At 38.8% G+C, this 17,057-nt stretch overlaps 1 protein-coding gene across 7 annotated transcripts in view; it reads right to left on the bottom strand.

Moving 5' to 3' along the window:
- HERC4 (HECT and RLD domain containing E3 ubiquitin protein ligase 4) overlaps positions 1-15,303 on the bottom strand; it is a 100,311-nt gene extending 85,008 nt beyond the window's left edge. For 3 of the 7 annotated variants that reach the window (XR_002829522.1, XR_002829524.1, XR_002829523.1), the window contains exon 1: positions 14,946-15,303. Coding sequence is in view for 3 of the 7 variants with exons in the window: in XM_023754627.1 (XP_023610395.1) it covers positions 14,946-15,171 (226 nt within the window). In the remaining 4 variants the exon portion in view is untranslated. Of the gene's footprint in view, positions 1-9,219; positions 9,353-14,945 lie in introns of those variants that run through there. The other 4 variants (XM_023754627.1, XM_023754626.1, XM_023754628.1 and 1 more) reach the window with 4 other exon arrangements.
- Positions 15,304-17,057: the final 1,754 nt, after the last annotated feature.

The following is a 17,057-nucleotide window of genomic DNA, read 5'->3' on the forward strand; positions in this document are numbered from 1 at the left end:
AGAGAAGCAATCAAATGCATTTATTTTTAATTTAAAGGTCTGCTTACTTTTTGGGCGGGGCAGAATTTTAAAGTGTGAATAACTAGAATTTATTTAAGTGTCTATGTTCCTCCACATACAGTACACAAAATATACCTTCTGATATGAACTGAATGCCTGTGCCCTCTCCAAATTCAAAATTCATAACCCTACAAAGTGATAGATAGTATGTGGTAAGCCTTTGGGGTGATTAGGTCATGATAGAGCTCTCATGAATGAGACTGGTGCCCTTTCCCTCAGCTCTTCTGCCAAGTGAAGGCACAATGAGAAGATGGCTTTCTATGAACAGGAAGTGAAGTGCTACCCAGACACCAAATCTGCTAATACCTTGATCTTGGACTCCCCAGTCTCAGAATTGTGAGAAATATACACTGAGTGGCCAGATTATTATGACCACCCCATCAGTACTTTGTTGGGCCACCTTTTGCCTTCAATACTGCAGCGATTCTTCTTGGCATTGACTCCACAAGATGTGGAAAGGTGATGCGAGGAATCTGACACCATGCTTGATGAATAGCACTGTCCAGTTCTGTGAGATTTGATGGTTGTGGAACCAGCTGCCTGATGGCTCTTTTAACTTCTTCCCACAAATGCTCAATTGGATTGAGATCTGGTGATTGTGGGGGCCACCTAAGCAAGGTAAAGTCTCCCTCATGTTCTTGAAACCACTCCTGCACAATACGAACACCGTGGCATGGCGCATTGTCTTGTTGGAAGAAGCCATCTCCATTGGGATATGCCATTAACATGATAGGATGAACTTGATCAGCAATGATACTTAGGTATGTTGTGCTATTTAGATGTTTATAATGGTCTGGCCCTCTAGCAACTTCCGCGCGAAATTATAGCTAATTTGCCTACAAATGTCAGGTGGTCATAATAATCTGGCCACTGTGTGTGTCTACACTAATAAAGGAGAAACATGCAAATTGATGTCACTCCATTATACCCACCAGCCAATAAGAGTGACTATGCAAATTAACCCAACAAAGATGGCAATTAATTTGCAGGTGCAGAGCGAAGACTGAAGAGGCTTGGCTTCTCCCCTGCGGCTGGACCAAAGGCCTGGGTCCCGGGTGCCAGAGGAAAACCGGTGCTGGCAGCCAGGGGAAGAAAGGCCTATTGTGCAAATCTTCGTGCAAAGGGACACACACACACACACACACACACCCCACGTTCAAAGGCTGTTAAATTGCATTGTTCACCCATACCTTCAGAAAAAAATCATTTCTACTGTCGTGGTAAACAACCTGCTTCCCTATTTATAATGGTCTGGCCCTCGAGCAACTTCAGCACGAAATTATAGCTAATTTGCCTACAAATGTCAGGTGGTCATAATAATCTGGCCACTCAGTGTATGTTGGTTAGTCGAGCCACCAAAACTATAGTAATTTTGTTATAGCAACCTGAGTAGACTAAAACATCTTCCAATTATTCATCATTAAATAAACTTTTGAAAATAAATGATGAGTCTAACTTCCATTATTTATGTGCTTCTCCAAGGAACAAAAAAAGGGGACTTTAATTCCTTTATTTTTCTGTATCTTTAAAGAAATCCAATTCATTTTATATCTTGCTCAAATATAGCATTACCTCTAAGCATCACAAACATACATTTTTTTGATATTTTGGCACATTTTTTAATATGAGCTCCAACAAATTTAACATAATAATTGAATACTGAAGTTAAAGAAGTACTTTCAAGCTTAGCATAATGCATGGGACAGAGTAGGAAGACACTCATTTTTTTGGAATAAATACTTGAATTTCAGTTCTAAATGAAAAGATATGTATTACCATATTTTTCCGTGTAGAAGGTGCTATTTTTTCCTAAAATCCTTAGACTGAAAATCAAGGGGCATCTTATACATGGAAGTCAGCCAAGGAGGGAGCCATGCAGGTGCGTAGCTGCCTATACCTTGTCAAAGAGGCTTCCTCCAATCATGAGCCTTATGCCGTAATTGGAAGTGGAGGTGGAGAGTGCACAGATGCAACAGGGAACAGAGCTTTCTAAGCCCATAAAGGTGTCAAAAAATAAAAAGATAAATACCGGTAAGCAATTGTCTTACTCTGCAAAATTCAAACTGAATGTAATCAGCTATGCAAAAAAGCATGGAAACAGAGCTGCAGAGAGATAATTTGGACCTCCTCCCACTGAGTGTCTGATCAAACAGTGGAGAAAACAGGAAGAACAACTCATTAAGATGCCAAAAAAGAAGGGCTTAAGAGGAAAACCAGCAAAATGGGCAAACTTGGAGCAAAGGCTTAAGATTTAGATTATGGAGCAGCACCAGAGTGGCTTATGTGTGTCGACCAGCTTATTCAATGTCAGGCAAGAATGTTTGCAAGCGAAATTTCATGAAAAGAGAACAGGAAAGGCAAAACGGTGCTTCAATTTCATGAAAAGAGAAGGGTTGGCCATGAGAACACAAACAATGTTAGCTCAGAAAATGTCACTGGTTTATGAGGATGATCTCACATATATAGACAGTGACTCAGAAGACAACAGTGAGACAACAAGTTGAAGAAATTGATATGTCTGGAACTAATAGTGATGAAGAAGAGAGCAGTGATGCACCAGAAGCTGAATAAAGTGATATGCTGCATAATATCATAGTACTGGTATGTAAACATTACCTGTGGTAACTACTAAATAAAAATGTGTTTTGTTCTATGTTTAAAATATTGATTTCTTAATTTGGGGTTGGAAAAGTGGGGGTGTCTTATACATGGAAAAATATGGTATCTATCTGAAGGCAAATATGCAAACAGCCTATCATCCATTTCAGTGTAAGGCACATCTAAAATTAAATTCCCATTGTAATATTAACAGCTTTCTTCTTTTAAGCAAACATTTATTGAGCACTCATCACATGCCAGGCATTGTTCTTTGCACTTCAAGTGTTATCTCATTTCATCCTTACAACCACCCTAGGAGTTTGGCAAGATTAATTTTATAGAAGAAAATATGGGCACAGAGTGACTAAGCAATGTGCCCAAGATAACACAGCTAAAAAGTAACAGAGCCAGGATATGCATACAAGCATTCTATTTCCAGAGCCTACCCTTTAAATATGCCGTGAGACAATCTGTGTCTACCATCCACTTCCTCATCAACAGAGTTCTCATCCCTTATCCTACCTCTGCACCAAGAGTAACTACTGTTATCAGTTGTATGTACCCTTCCAGGTATTTTTACGTATTAATAAGAAAAATATAATACATATGTATATATAAATATATATGTTAATCCAAAATACATCTTTCTATACAATGTTCTAAACCTTGCCTTTTATTTAATGCATCTTGGAGATCTTTCCATTTTGGTACAAAAAGAACACCTTCATTCTTTTCACAATTACATAGCATTACTTTACATTGACTGAATAGACCATAATTTATTTTACCAGTTCTCAATAGATAGTCATATGATCACTTCTAATGTTTTGCTATTATAAACAATGTTGCAGTTAATGTCGTTTTTGTACATATACAAATGTAGCTATCAGAGAAAGAGTTATATTCTTGGACTTTTGGGAGAAAGGGTATGTGCATTTGTAATTCTGACATATGCTGGCAAAATACCCTCATACAAACTTATCAATTTATACTAACAACCTATGAAAACTTGTTTACTGACAGCCTCACCATATAGAGTATATTATCAAACTTAAAAATTTTTTGTTAACCTGCTATGTGAAAAAAAATGGTACCTCACTCATTGCAGTTTTCTGCATTTCTCTTAGTATGCATGAAGTTGAAGAGAATGCATTTGTTTCAGAGCCATTTGTATTTATTCCCTTTTCTGTTAATGCCTGTCCATATCTTTTGCCCATTTTGCTGCTGGATTGTTGTCTCTCTTGTCAATTTCTAGGAGTGCTTTATTTATTTATGTGTGTTTACTTTCCCCAGGTACAAGTGAGAGTACGTTTATTTTATTAATTTAGACTTTGGGCAATTCATTTAACCTCATGAAATTGTATTTCCTTCACCTATAAATCTAAGCTAATATGTACTTTTCAGGGTGGTTTTAGACTTATGGATAAGGCATAAATGATTTTCTCCCCTCCTTTATAAAACCTGATGATTCCGATTACAAACTACCACTGGATATCCATCAAATTAAATCCAAGCTCCCCAATTTGATTAATTCTATAATCTGACCTCAATTTTAACTTTCTAACCTTCCTGTTCACTATTTTCAGATATTTCAGGTAATTCAAATTTGGCCATTTGAGCTGCTTTACCTATAGAACACTCTTCTTCAATCTTTCCTCATTGAAATACTAGATCCTTCCAGTTCATATGCTATCTTTCCTATAGAAACTCACCTAGATCCACTCCATCCCAAATGGTTACAATATCCATCTCTTTACACAGCATTATTTATGCATCTTGCAAGAGTTAGTACACTTTATATTTGTATGTATTTCTATTTATTTGTGCACTTGTTTTGTCTTCCCTTCTAAATCTTTAAATTATATTTATCACGTTATACTAAAAAATTTGTCAAATGAATACATTTTTAAAACATTTGTTTGAAAATAAATATCTTCTGGGCTTATCAACTTTGTAAAGCGAGGCACAAGGGTGCCTAAAATTTTTAAATAAATTTAGTCATTGCTTCTACTATATTTGCTAAAATTAAAAATGTTCTTTTTCCTAAAGAAATAGACAGAGATGCAAATAAAACTAAATTTATGTATATGTTCATGGTAGCATTCCTTATAACAAAAGTCTGGAAATTAAAAAAAATACAACAAATAAATTTTGGTACATTTAAATGATGAAATGTTGAATTATCATTAGCAATATCCCTAAACATTTAAAAACATGGGAAAAATTCTAATTATTATTAAATTATTACTGGGGGAAAATTTTTGAGATACTAGAACATATTCCTACTTTAATCAGAAACATTTATGAGTATAGGAAAAATGTCAAATGGACAACAGTATTTATCTATGCATGATGGCATGATGATTGAATTTTACTTCCTTTACTTCCCAAATTTTCTACTAAGAATATGTAATCCTAATAATAAAAGCCTAATATGCTGTGTCCAGTCAGCCATTCAACCAATCAAAGCATAATATGCTAATGATATGCTAAGGCCACTCAACTGTTCGCTATGACGTGCATTGACTACCAAGGGGCAGACAGTTGACTGGTCCACCAGTCACTATGACGTGCACTGACCACCAGGGGGCAGATGCTCCGACTGGTAGGTTAGCTTGCTGCTGGGGTCTGGCCGATTGGGAATGAGCGAGATGGGCCAGACACGCCCTGGAGCCCTCCTACGGTCCCTCCCCAGCTGGCTAGCCTCCTGTGTCCCTCCCCGGCCCCGATCATGCACTGGTGGGGTCCCTCAGCCTGGCCTGCACCCTCTCGAAGTCAAAGACTACTCGGGGGATACTGGAGAGCCGGTTTTGGCACGATCCCGCAGGCCAGGCAGAGGGACCCCACTGGTACACAAATTTGTGCACTGGGCCTCTAGTACTTTTACAATTAAGACACTAAAACTGTGTTATTTAAGAATACTATTGACACTTCCAAAAGAATAAAATGAGGTAACTGATATTAAAAAAGAAATTAGAATATTTATATCTATCTATCTATCTATCTATCCATCCTATCTAATAAAAGACAAAAAGGGTGATTAACCGCACCTTCACTATGCTTCCCATTGGCTAATTAGGGTGATATGCAAATTAACTGCCAACAAAAATGGCGGCCGGCAGCCACACAGCTGAAGCGAGCAGGAGGCTTGCTTGCTCCAGTGATGGAGGAAGCCAAGGTTCCCCACCTGCCGCGGCCCGGCTCTGAGCTCCGGAAGCAACAATGTTTCAATTATAGAAGCTAAACAAACCCCAGATACCTGCTTTCAACCAGGCCGCGGCCTCAGAGCTGGGAGCGCCAGTGACGGCAACAATGTTTCAATTATAGAAGGTAAATAAATCCCAGAATAAAAAAAGAAAGAAAAAAGGAGAGGCTGGGAGCTTCAGTCGCCCGCCAGCCTGAAAACGGCCCTCAGCCCCTCATCCAGGCTGGCCAGGCACCCCAGTGGGGACCCCCACCCTGAAGGGGGTGTGACCAGCTGCAAACAGCCATCAGCCCCTCACCCAGGCTGGCCAGGTACCCAAGTGGGACCCCCACCCTGATCCGGGACACCCTTCAGGGCAAACCAGCTGGCCCCCACCCGTGCACCAGGCCTCTATCCTATATAGTAAAAGGGTAATATGCAAACTGACCCTAACAGCAGAAAGACTGGGAATGACTGGTCACTATGACACACACTGACCACCAGGGGGCAGACACTCAATGCAGGAGCTGCCCTCTGGTGGTCAGTGCACTCTCACAGGGGGGAGCTCTGCTCAGCCATAAGCCAGGCTGATGGCTGCCAGTACAGCGGTGGTGGTGGGAGCCTCTCCTGCCTCCTCAGCAGCGCTAAGGATGTCTGACTGCAGCTTAGGTCTGCTCCCCGCTGGGAAGTGGACATCCCCCAAGGGCTGCCGGGCTGCCAGAGGGATGTCTGATTGCCAGCTTAGGCCCAATCCCCTGGGGAGCAGGCCTAAGCCAGCAGGTGGTCATCCCCCGAGGGGTCCCAGACTGCGAGAGGGCACAGGCCGGGCTGAGGAAACCGCCCCCTCCCCCCAGTGCACAAATTTGCGAGAGGGCACAGGCCGGGCTGAGGAAACCGCCCCCTCCCCCCAGTGCACAAATTTTTGTGCACTGGGCCTCTAGTATATATATATATATATAAGCCCAGTGACCAAATGGCAGAACGACCAGAATGACAAGTCACTGTGACGTGCACTGACCACCAGGGGGCAGACGCTCAATGCAGGAGCTGCCCCCTGTAGGTCTGTGCGCTCCCACAGTGGTAGCGCTACTCAGCTGACCAGGTTGAGCAGTGCTCCCATGTGGAAGGCCCCCTGCCAGGGAAGGCGCTGGCTTTCTTTTAAATTCATGTCAACTGAACCCATGATGAAGGCAGAGCCTTATCCTGGGGGTATATCCAGCCAAGAGGTGGGAATGCCTCAGTTGACCTTCAAAGCCAGGTGCCGGGAAATGGGTTCTTATCTAAATCTAGTCAAGCACCAGGAATGAATGCGATTCAGACCCACCCGGAGGTGACTGTTTACTCACGAGGAAGCTACAAGAATGCACGCATTCCCCCTTTTACTTAACCTTAGTAAAACTTCCTGGTATTTGGCTATAAATAAAGGTTGCTGTGCTGGCTCTGGGCCCTGTTCATCTATCAGAGAGCAGACGCCACACCTGGTCCCAGCTTTCCTCTATTTCTGTCTCAGTCTTGTTTTATTCAATTTTCCTTAACCTTGTCACGTTCTATTCAAGATTTCATCAACCCCCGAGTTCTCTCTCTAAGCGCTGGTTGCAAGAAGAGAGAACACCATCCCCCCCCCTTATCCCCACAGTGGGCCGATCCCTGCAGGCCATGCCCCCCACCAGTGCACGAATTTGTGCACTGGGCCTCAAGTCCTATATAATAAAAGGCTAATATGCAAATCGACCGAACGGCAGAACAATTGATTGCTATGATGCGCACTGACCACCAGGGGGCATATGCTTAATGCAGAAGCTGCCCCCTGGTTGTCAGTGCACCCCTACATGGGAAGCACCACTCACTCAGAAGCCAGGCTAATGGCTGGCAACTGCAGCGGTGGGAGCCTCTCCCACCTCCACAGCAGCACTAAGGACCCCTCAGGGGATGTCTGACTGCCGTCTTAGGGGGACCCCCCCTAACCCCCAATGCACGACTGTCATGCACTGGGCCTCTAGTTTAAAAATAATGTGAAAAAATAAAAATAAAAATGTGAAAAACACATTACTAAAGAATTCTAAAATGTTTTCCTATGGCCAAAAAAAGCTAAAGTAATTTCAGGTAAATAAAACATGGTTTAAAGACTGAGCCACCAAAAGTTAAGAAATTCTTCTTTTAAAAAAATAATTCCAACAATACAATTGTACATAGCACAGATTTTTCTTGCATATAATTGCCACAATTCATTAAGATATAAAAATAATTACTGCCTCATAAACTGCATCAGCCTGGGAAAAATATTTATGGAAGCTGAAAGGAATCAAACCATGGGCTCTCTGATTCAGTCTCTTCACTAATGCTCCCCACTTTTCTACTTACTAAATTTTGGGGGCAATCCTAGCCCCCAAAATCCTTATAACAATGTGTGAATACATTTCTTCTATTAGGTTTTAATAGGTATCTCAAAGTACCTGATATGCTTTATAGCCTAGGAAAAATAAGTATCTATGAAGTGAAACTTGATTTATTCAAAGCAATTTTAAAAATACAAGGAGTTTGTAAAAAATTATCTTCAATAGTGCTACCTTTGTATGTCATATTAGGGACATGGAGCCCTAAGAATATTTATTAAAGAGAAGACAGAAACTAGACCACCAATGCTGTCATCTGCAACAAGAATCTTTAATAAATGACTAAACTGTAGAACTGAAATCAACCATACTCCTGGTTCTTTCAAGGAAAGTATATGGCTCACTTCCAATCAGATAAAAACACTAATATACCAAATGCAGAGAAAAATCATAACTTCCAAGTCCTTTTAAAAAGCCTCTATTTGTTAAATTGCTCAGATTAGACAACTATTGCTATTATTGTCTTTTCTGTGGGTTAAAGATTCTATAAAGCATTTACCAAACCAATGTATCCTACAGAGAGATACATGGCAGACTTGCTACAACATAACTAATCCAAGCTCCAATATTCGCCACCAAATCAATCGACTAGGCCTTGGATAGTAGCACAGCATAGCATTAGACAACAAAGGGATATAGAATATGATATATAACAGAGGAGAGAAAAGACTGGGGAGTACAATGATAGGTTTTTGTTCATTTGTTTAAATATTCTTCATACCACACAGGGTATAATGAAGTACCAAAGTGGTATCACAATGCAAGATCTTGGTAAAATAATGATTTCAAAAAGCCATCAAATAGAATGGCAAGGAAACAATCTGTGCATTAGTATTTCATCTGCCTCAAATAAAAGATACAACTATAAATAATTCTAAACATAAGCACAATTTAGTGAATAAGGTAGGAGACTGGTAGACTTAAATTTTTAGATTCAATTTATAGTTGTTCGCCAGTCACCTGCTGTTTTGACAAGTTACTTACCAACTTGTGCTGCCATTTCTCCGTAAATTTATTCCCTAAGATGAGGATAATTCTTGCAAATTGTGTCACAAGCATTTTGAAAGGAACCATGAGTTATTGTGTAATGCTCTTGAAATTCCTCAGATGTAGGGTCCTACACAAAGTAAAGTATTATTATACATCTCTCTAACAGTAGTCATCTGTTTGCATTATGATTTTTTTGTTCCTATTCTTGAACACTGTGATTCTTGGGCACTAACCTTTCTCAAAGTGTCCAAAGCAAGCCTCCACATATCATCCATTATCTTTCACTTCCTCAGAAGGTACAGTTAAAATTAGGAGTTATAAAACATAATGAGCTGCTCTGGTATTACATGCTTTGGTTCAATAAGAAATATGTGGAATAATTTGGTACTTTTAATCCACTCTTAAGTGAATAATTTTATTTTCCACATTTATACATTTATTTTCTTATATTACCTTTTAAATTACAATTATATTTTAAGCAGTTCATTAATAGATTTATGTTTTATGAACAAGGAGAGCAGGTCAGAAAATAAAGCAAGAAAGGCAAGCCAAGTAATTACTGCCACATAAACAAAATACTTTATTGGAATGACCCAACAGTAGAAATGAGCCCAGCCAGCTCACTGCCTGAGCATCAACCCATGAACCAAGAAGTCAGGATTCGATTCCCAGTCAGGGTACGCGCCCGGGTTGCCGGCTCAATCCCCAGTAGGGGGCGTGCAGGAGGCAGCTGATCAATGATTCTCTCTCATCATTGATGTTTCTCTCTCCTGCTCCCTTTCTCTCTGAAATCATTAAAAATATAATTTTTTTTAAAAGAAAGAAGTTACCATTTTGGGCTACAGGAAACAGAATCAATGCTTATAATTTTTACATCTTCTGTAGAGAGCTGAGCACAAGCTACAGTAAGTTTTATTATACTATTCTAAACTGCTAGCTTTGCTAATCAAATTAGCCTTTATTTCAAGAATAAAACATATACATTTAAAATTTTAGTTGGTGTTGGTGCAATATTTTATCTTTAAAATAGAACTCTCAACCTTCTTTACTGTTCCTAAAATCGCTTCTCTTTGAATTTGGAATGTTCTCTTATTTGCTAGCCTAGTGATGGTTAGTCTCTTAACCTTTTAACTTCAGTTTCCTCATGTAAAATGGGGACCATAAAACCTGCCCCAGCTACCATACAAGACTGTTGTAAGGATTAAATGAGATAATCTACTTGAAAGAATTTTACAAATCATAAAAAGCTATCAAAACATCACCTTTTAACAGAACTGTATCACATTATTTACAAATTATGGTCATAAAATAGTTTAGTATTGTCTCTTACATGAAATGGAAATACATGTGCAAAACATATTACAAGAAACAAATGGAAATACATGTATAAAACATATTACATGAAACAAATGAAAACACATGTGCAAAACAGCCACCAAATTTTACCTATGATTTGATATATAGTGAGTTAATGATCTTGTTAGGAAAAGTACACTTCCTATGTTATTTTTAAATCTTTAGACGTGAATTTGGAAAGATAAAAATAAAACAATTAATTTAGCTGCACTGGTCTACAGTGGTCGGCAAACTCATTAGTCAACAGAGCCAAATATCAACAGTACAACAATTGAAATTTCTTTTGAGAGCCAAATTTTTTCAACTTAAACTATATAGGTAGGTACATTGTTTGTTATTAACTTAATTAGGGTACTCCCAAGGCTTAGGAAGAGCCACACCCAAGGGGCCAAAGAGCCGCATGTGGCTCGCGAGCCGCAGTTTGCTGACCAAGGGTCTAGCATTTTGAAGTGTAACATATTTACTTGTTAGCTATGAATTAAGAAACTGAGAGCCATTAGCTAAAAAAAATTAAAAAGTTAAAAATAATTCTTATGAAAGAAAAATGCATACAGTGGGACCTCGATTCTTGAACGTAATTCATTCCAGAAGGGTGTTCGAGAAGCGATCTGTTTGAAAACTGAATCATTTTTTTCCCATTAAAAATAATGTAAATTGAATTAACTCATTCCAGACCTCCAAATGATTCCGTTTTAACTTTTCTTACAAACAGTGCATGTCTAATGTACTGTTTAATGTATAAACAAACACTTCTTTTTTATCAAACCACCCGTAGTAGCCTTAAACAAATCACTTTCAGCACTCCTTCCAGGGGTATCTTTCAGGAAGTCGGCATGCAGCATCTTTACATATCACTGCCTCCAAAATGCTGTCACTGGCTTAACTGTCTTTTGTTTATCCAAATCAACAACAGTGTTTCAATTGCCTGTAGTCATTGTATCTTTCACATCCTTAACAACATTAGCACTCTTGATGGTTCCTTTATATTTTAAAATTGTGCTAATCTGTGCATTTCCCCAGCAACCAAAGCAAAAAACAGTAACAAAAAGCAAACACACACACACACAAACCCCAAAATAATATTCCAGCACAATTTCCTGAGACGTTAACAAGGTAAGGTTTAGCTGTAACTGACTCATACTGGTGCATTCTCTCCTTTGTGGCCTGAGATGCTTTTTGTCATGCTGACTTATCAGCATGAAAGAGTTGTCAGGTTGAGAATCAAAATTTTGTTCGATAACTGAGACATTTCTTTCCGTGAATAACTTGGTAGAGAACTAAACTGTTCAAGATGGGAAATTTCAAGAACCAAGGCTTGACTCTACATGAAAGTGAAATAGATGTTCACTTCTAAGGAATAAATGAGAAAGAGCTAGTAGTGATAGCAAGGGGTATACATAAAAAAGAGAAAGTTGTTGAACCATGGGCATAATCTGCACTCTTGGTATACAAGGAAAATCAGTGAAAACTTCCTCTGTGGTTTCTAAAAAGTATGAATGGAAACTTCTCCCGATAGGCTATAGATTAATTCCATTTAGCTACACTGTACGGCCGAGTCCTCCAGTTGGTTATCAGATTCTCAACAATAGCTTATTCTTAATGAATGAGGCCACTTTATTCGTTATTATAGAATACTTAGTATGGTTATAAAGCCAGCCTCTGTAAAAAAACAACACACAATTCTTAGCTCCCTCCACACGTTTAAAGCTCTGATGAAGAGAATTACTATGTTTATAATTTATAACATGGTCCTAGAAATTCAACCAGACTCACTCTATTACCAGAAGACTTTAAAACCAATTAAATAAGAACTTATGTTCTAATTCAGTCCTCAAACTCACAAATTTTAAAAAGGGTTGGAGAAGGCACACGTTTAAATCTTTAAGAAATTATTCCAAAGGGAAATAATTTTGGTTAAATACATTCAAATTTTCCTCTCAAGCACCTTAAATCAAAACTGAGGTTAAAAGTCCCTATCAGCCCATCCCATGTGGCTCAGTGGTTGAGCATCGAACCATGAACCAATACGTAGGTCCTGGGTTCGATTCTGGTCAGGGCACAAGCCCGGGTTTCGGGCTCAATCCCCAGTGGGGTGTGCAGGAGGCAGCCAATTGATATTTCTCTCTCTCTATCCCTTCCTCTATCTCTAAAATCAATAAAAACAATAAAAATAAAAAAAGTCCCTAACACCTTTCTTTGACTTTTACTTTCTCTCACCTCTATAACCTAGGTACACTTCAATATATCATTGAAACTGGACTTCTGGTAATAAAAAGCTTTTCTCAGAATTAGGATCCCGCCCTTAAAAAACTAAGTTATTCTAAGCCCCAGATTTCTTTTCTGGCTATTTACGTGATCAATGATTGAATTGAACTTAAGACTTCATTGTCTTCCAGAAATCTTTCTTTAATTCTATCCCACAATGACATTTCCCATCATTTAAATTTCCTAGACTCAAAGTAGGTATCACATCATGTCAAATTTCAATTCTCTCCAGTTATTTCATTTATACGTGCCTTAACTCCCAACCCAGGCTCTAAATTTTTCAAGACAAAGTTTATGCCTTTTATTTCTCTATAGCATATGATGTACCCTGGACAATGAGGCAATCCTAAAGAGATATCATATATTAGGTAAACCCACCCTCCCAAACTCTTATTACCAAATAATGCTTCCAGGATGAATCAATAGGGTGATATAAATGTCACAATGCAATCATCACAATGTCAGCATGACCACAAAGAAGCTTCTAGCTAGTTAAGTTTCTCAGAATCTTACCTATAGAATTAAAAGCTGTTCCAGGCAATATAATCATTATACTATTTGTGCAGTGTCTACCCCTGTCCTAGACACAGAACAGGTGTCTGTTCAATTAACATTTAAAAATTTTAAAGCATAGTAAATTTCAGTAACTATACTGGCGATTTCTATGTGCTGGCTTTGTACTTTCTACTTGCCTTTGTAGCCTCTCAGAAATTACTAAAGCAATACAGAGATATGTTTAGTTATTTCTGTGGGGCATGTTAAATATAAGAATAGCAATAGCCCCATACTATGAAAAATCTCAACCTGAGGCAGCATTCCAAGCTAGGCAAAATGTAAAGGATTTATCTGCCGCTAGCAGTGATAAATACTTATCAGTAAATTACCATTCACATCTACCAACATAACTTCCATGCCTAGTATTATGAAAATCTGATGATTCCATAAAATATTTTTAATGAGATAAAGTACATACAAGAAAGCTGCCATTTACCTTGAGTTCTGCAATAATTAAACCTACTGTATTAAACATCACTACCATTCATCCAAAATAATTATATTACAAATTAAGGCAGAAGAAAAGAGATTAAGACTCTAACAAGAAAGGATGAAAACCATACAGCATTTACAAGTAGAAGAGCGAAGTTTGGCATGGTGGTAAGATGGTATAAAAGAGGAATAATATGCCTTAATTTAATGCTTTAATATACCTACATTAACCTCTCCAAAGTAAACTAACACTAGAAACCTCTTAAATAAAGAAGTTGTAAAGAAAAAAACTGCCACAGAAAATATACTTAAGTGCCATATTGCTGAAGTTAAAAGAAACTAAGTACAGCTGCAGTTTTATCTGAATTTACCACCTTAAGAGTTAATTTTTAGTTATTATAATTAAAGCAAAAAATTCACATAACAATGATATTTCTAAGTGTGGTGATACTTGATTTTAAAATATGTATAGCCAGGAAAACAGAATAAAATATGATCAGATTCCTCAAAATTCTCATTACCCTGCAATTATTTTAAAACTTGCTTGTATAGCTACTACAAAATCAGGACATCTCAGAATCACAAAACCTTTAATAGTTAGTGGTGCTAGAGAAGGAGAATAAAAGATGTTATTTAAAATGCTACAACAGGGAGAAAAATAGAAGCATTATATATATTAGGAAAGTAAAATGCTTTCATACTAATATTTTTCTTTCTAATGTATGAAAAACAACACAAAGTTATGCATTTAAAATCTGCCCAAGGTCGCTGAACAGTACTTGTTAAAAAAGACCTGCATACTATATACTCTATATCAAATATACCTAAACAATGTAGGCAATGTAAACAATGATTTTTCTCTATTTGTTTACGTCACCATAATTATTTTCTGAAACAAGGCTTCATACAGTAAGGTTTTATAACAGTAGGAGTTAAAAAAGGAAACCACAATATAAAGTACTTAGGAGTATGTAAATATAAAGGATATATTTAAATCCTGGTTTGCTTTTAAAGTTTGACAAAAAATATGGGTCTAGGACTAGAGAAACTATTTGACATGTCAAACTTAAATGATATAATTATTAGAAATAACAAACAAATTTTCAACTTACCTGGTTTCTTTCTGGATTTTTCATGACCTAGCTGTCCCAGATCATTGCATCCACATGTGTACACTGTTCCATCATCCAGAACAAATACAGTATGCCTGAGTCCACATCCTACATCTCGGACTTTTTTGTTTATAAAAAAGTCACTTTTTCTGGGCTCTAATACAATTTCTTCATCAATTCCACCCAAACCTAGCTGTCCAAAAGATGCATTTCCCCAGCATAACATGTTTGTAATTCTTTAGGTCTTCCAGTTTCAACAAAAAACTCTCTTTCTGAAACACTGGAAAGTTGGAGGTATCTCTATGGCTGAGGAGATAGAAAAAAAGTTAAGATGACTTCAAAGGAAGTATGATGTATTGTTGCTCTTTCAATTGCAAGGCTACAATAACTATTATATAGTAAACATTAAATCCATCTCACAATATGCTACATATAAGCATCATTCAGTTTCAAAACCAATCAGTTGTATTTTTTAAAATATTTGCTATAGAAACATTTAGCTCTCTCCATGAGCTCTGTAAAAGTTTAAACATTTAGTTTTTACTTTATCTTGTGATCCTCTACTACAAATATTATAAGTATCTTGATGAAATTAATCCTTTTCTCCTTTTTGCTTTAAATAATTTCAATGGAAGAAATAAGACATTACTGTCGCAACAATCAAGGAAATTACAGTGAAAAACTTAGCCAACTTCAGAAACATAAAACCCTGAAATCTCCCTGAAGCCACAGCATAATTAAACCTTCTAATACCTACCTCCAACATCAACAGAAAACTGAAGTTCTGATCTGTAATAGAAAACCAATAATGGAAACTTTAAATTTCCCACCATTTAAACGACTTCCAATTATTCATGCCAATGTTGAGGCCCTAGAGAAAATTATTCTCTTGCCAGGCCGCGATCTTAACGACAATCGCCTCGAAAGATCATACTTATAAAAATTAAAAATAAAAAACGTAACACTCCGACCTCACTACAACTTTAATTTTAAAACTAAATCAATGGACATAATTGTCATACTCACAAAAGAAAACACGCAGTTTAATATCGAGATTCTCCCCCAAATTCAACATTTGTCTATTAATGAGTGGTAACCGCGACTGGAAAACATTCCCCCTGGGCCATCAATATCTATCTATACCTCCGAGACCATTATATGAGGATTGGAAAAAAAAAAACCCGCAAGCAATTCCAGCACGGCCGACCTTTCAAAAAATAGGCATGGGGGCTGGGCCATTGATAGCTGGGTGGCGAAATCTGTCGAACTTTCCAGCACATGGAGTATTTCTGCGTTTGTAAAGACACAGATAACAGAGTCCAGTTCACCTAAAGCCACCCGGGCCTTAAAGGACATCGCATCACTAAGTAACACAATGACAGGAAGTCCGCCTGGTGCTCGCGGCAGTCACCCACGTTCATTATTACACAGAACCTGCGAAGTTTCAAAACCCAACTTTCCGACGTTCGGGCAAGCCGGTGCCCACGCCGTCCCATTCCACGACCCCATCCATTCACACAAGTTGGATCTCATTCTTTTGGAACATCAGAACTCGATCGTTCCCGAGAGCTCTGCATTGTTTCCCCCCGGGGGAAAAAAATTTTAAAAAAAAATTTTTTTTAAATTTTAAGGAGAGAGGACAGGAAAAATACCCCTTGATTTCAGCGCACGAGGTTTAACCATCCTTTTCTTTTCCAAGTCTGAAGGGGTCTAAGAAAGGCGTCCTCCCGCCAGCAACAGGTAGGGGGGCTGAGAAGCAGTTTTCATTCCCATCGTATTCCCTGGACGTCCGTCCACTCAGACCACTTCGGGGGGACCAGGGGGGAGGACCCGTCTGCGCACCCCCAGCCTCGCCGGCCGACCAGTTCAGCTCACTACGGCAGCCGCCCGCCCGCACAAGTCGCAGGGACCGGCGGTCGCGGCTCGGCACCTCGGCGGCCTTCGGTCCGAGGGGGCCCTTCCCCCGCGAGGTGCCACATTCCGGGCCCCATGCCGGGGAGCCGCGACCCTGCCCTCGTTCCCCGCCCCCCACCACGAGGAAGCGCTGAGAAAGCACCCGGCGCCCGGCCGGCCTGTATCCGCCCGGCCCCGCCGGCCCCGTTCCTAACGCCG

This window comes from Myotis lucifugus, unplaced genomic scaffold (assembly GCF_000147115.1).
Source record: "Myotis lucifugus unplaced genomic scaffold, Myoluc2.0 scaffold_62, whole genome shotgun sequence".
Classification (NCBI taxonomy): domain Eukaryota; kingdom Metazoa; phylum Chordata; class Mammalia; order Chiroptera; family Vespertilionidae; genus Myotis; species Myotis lucifugus.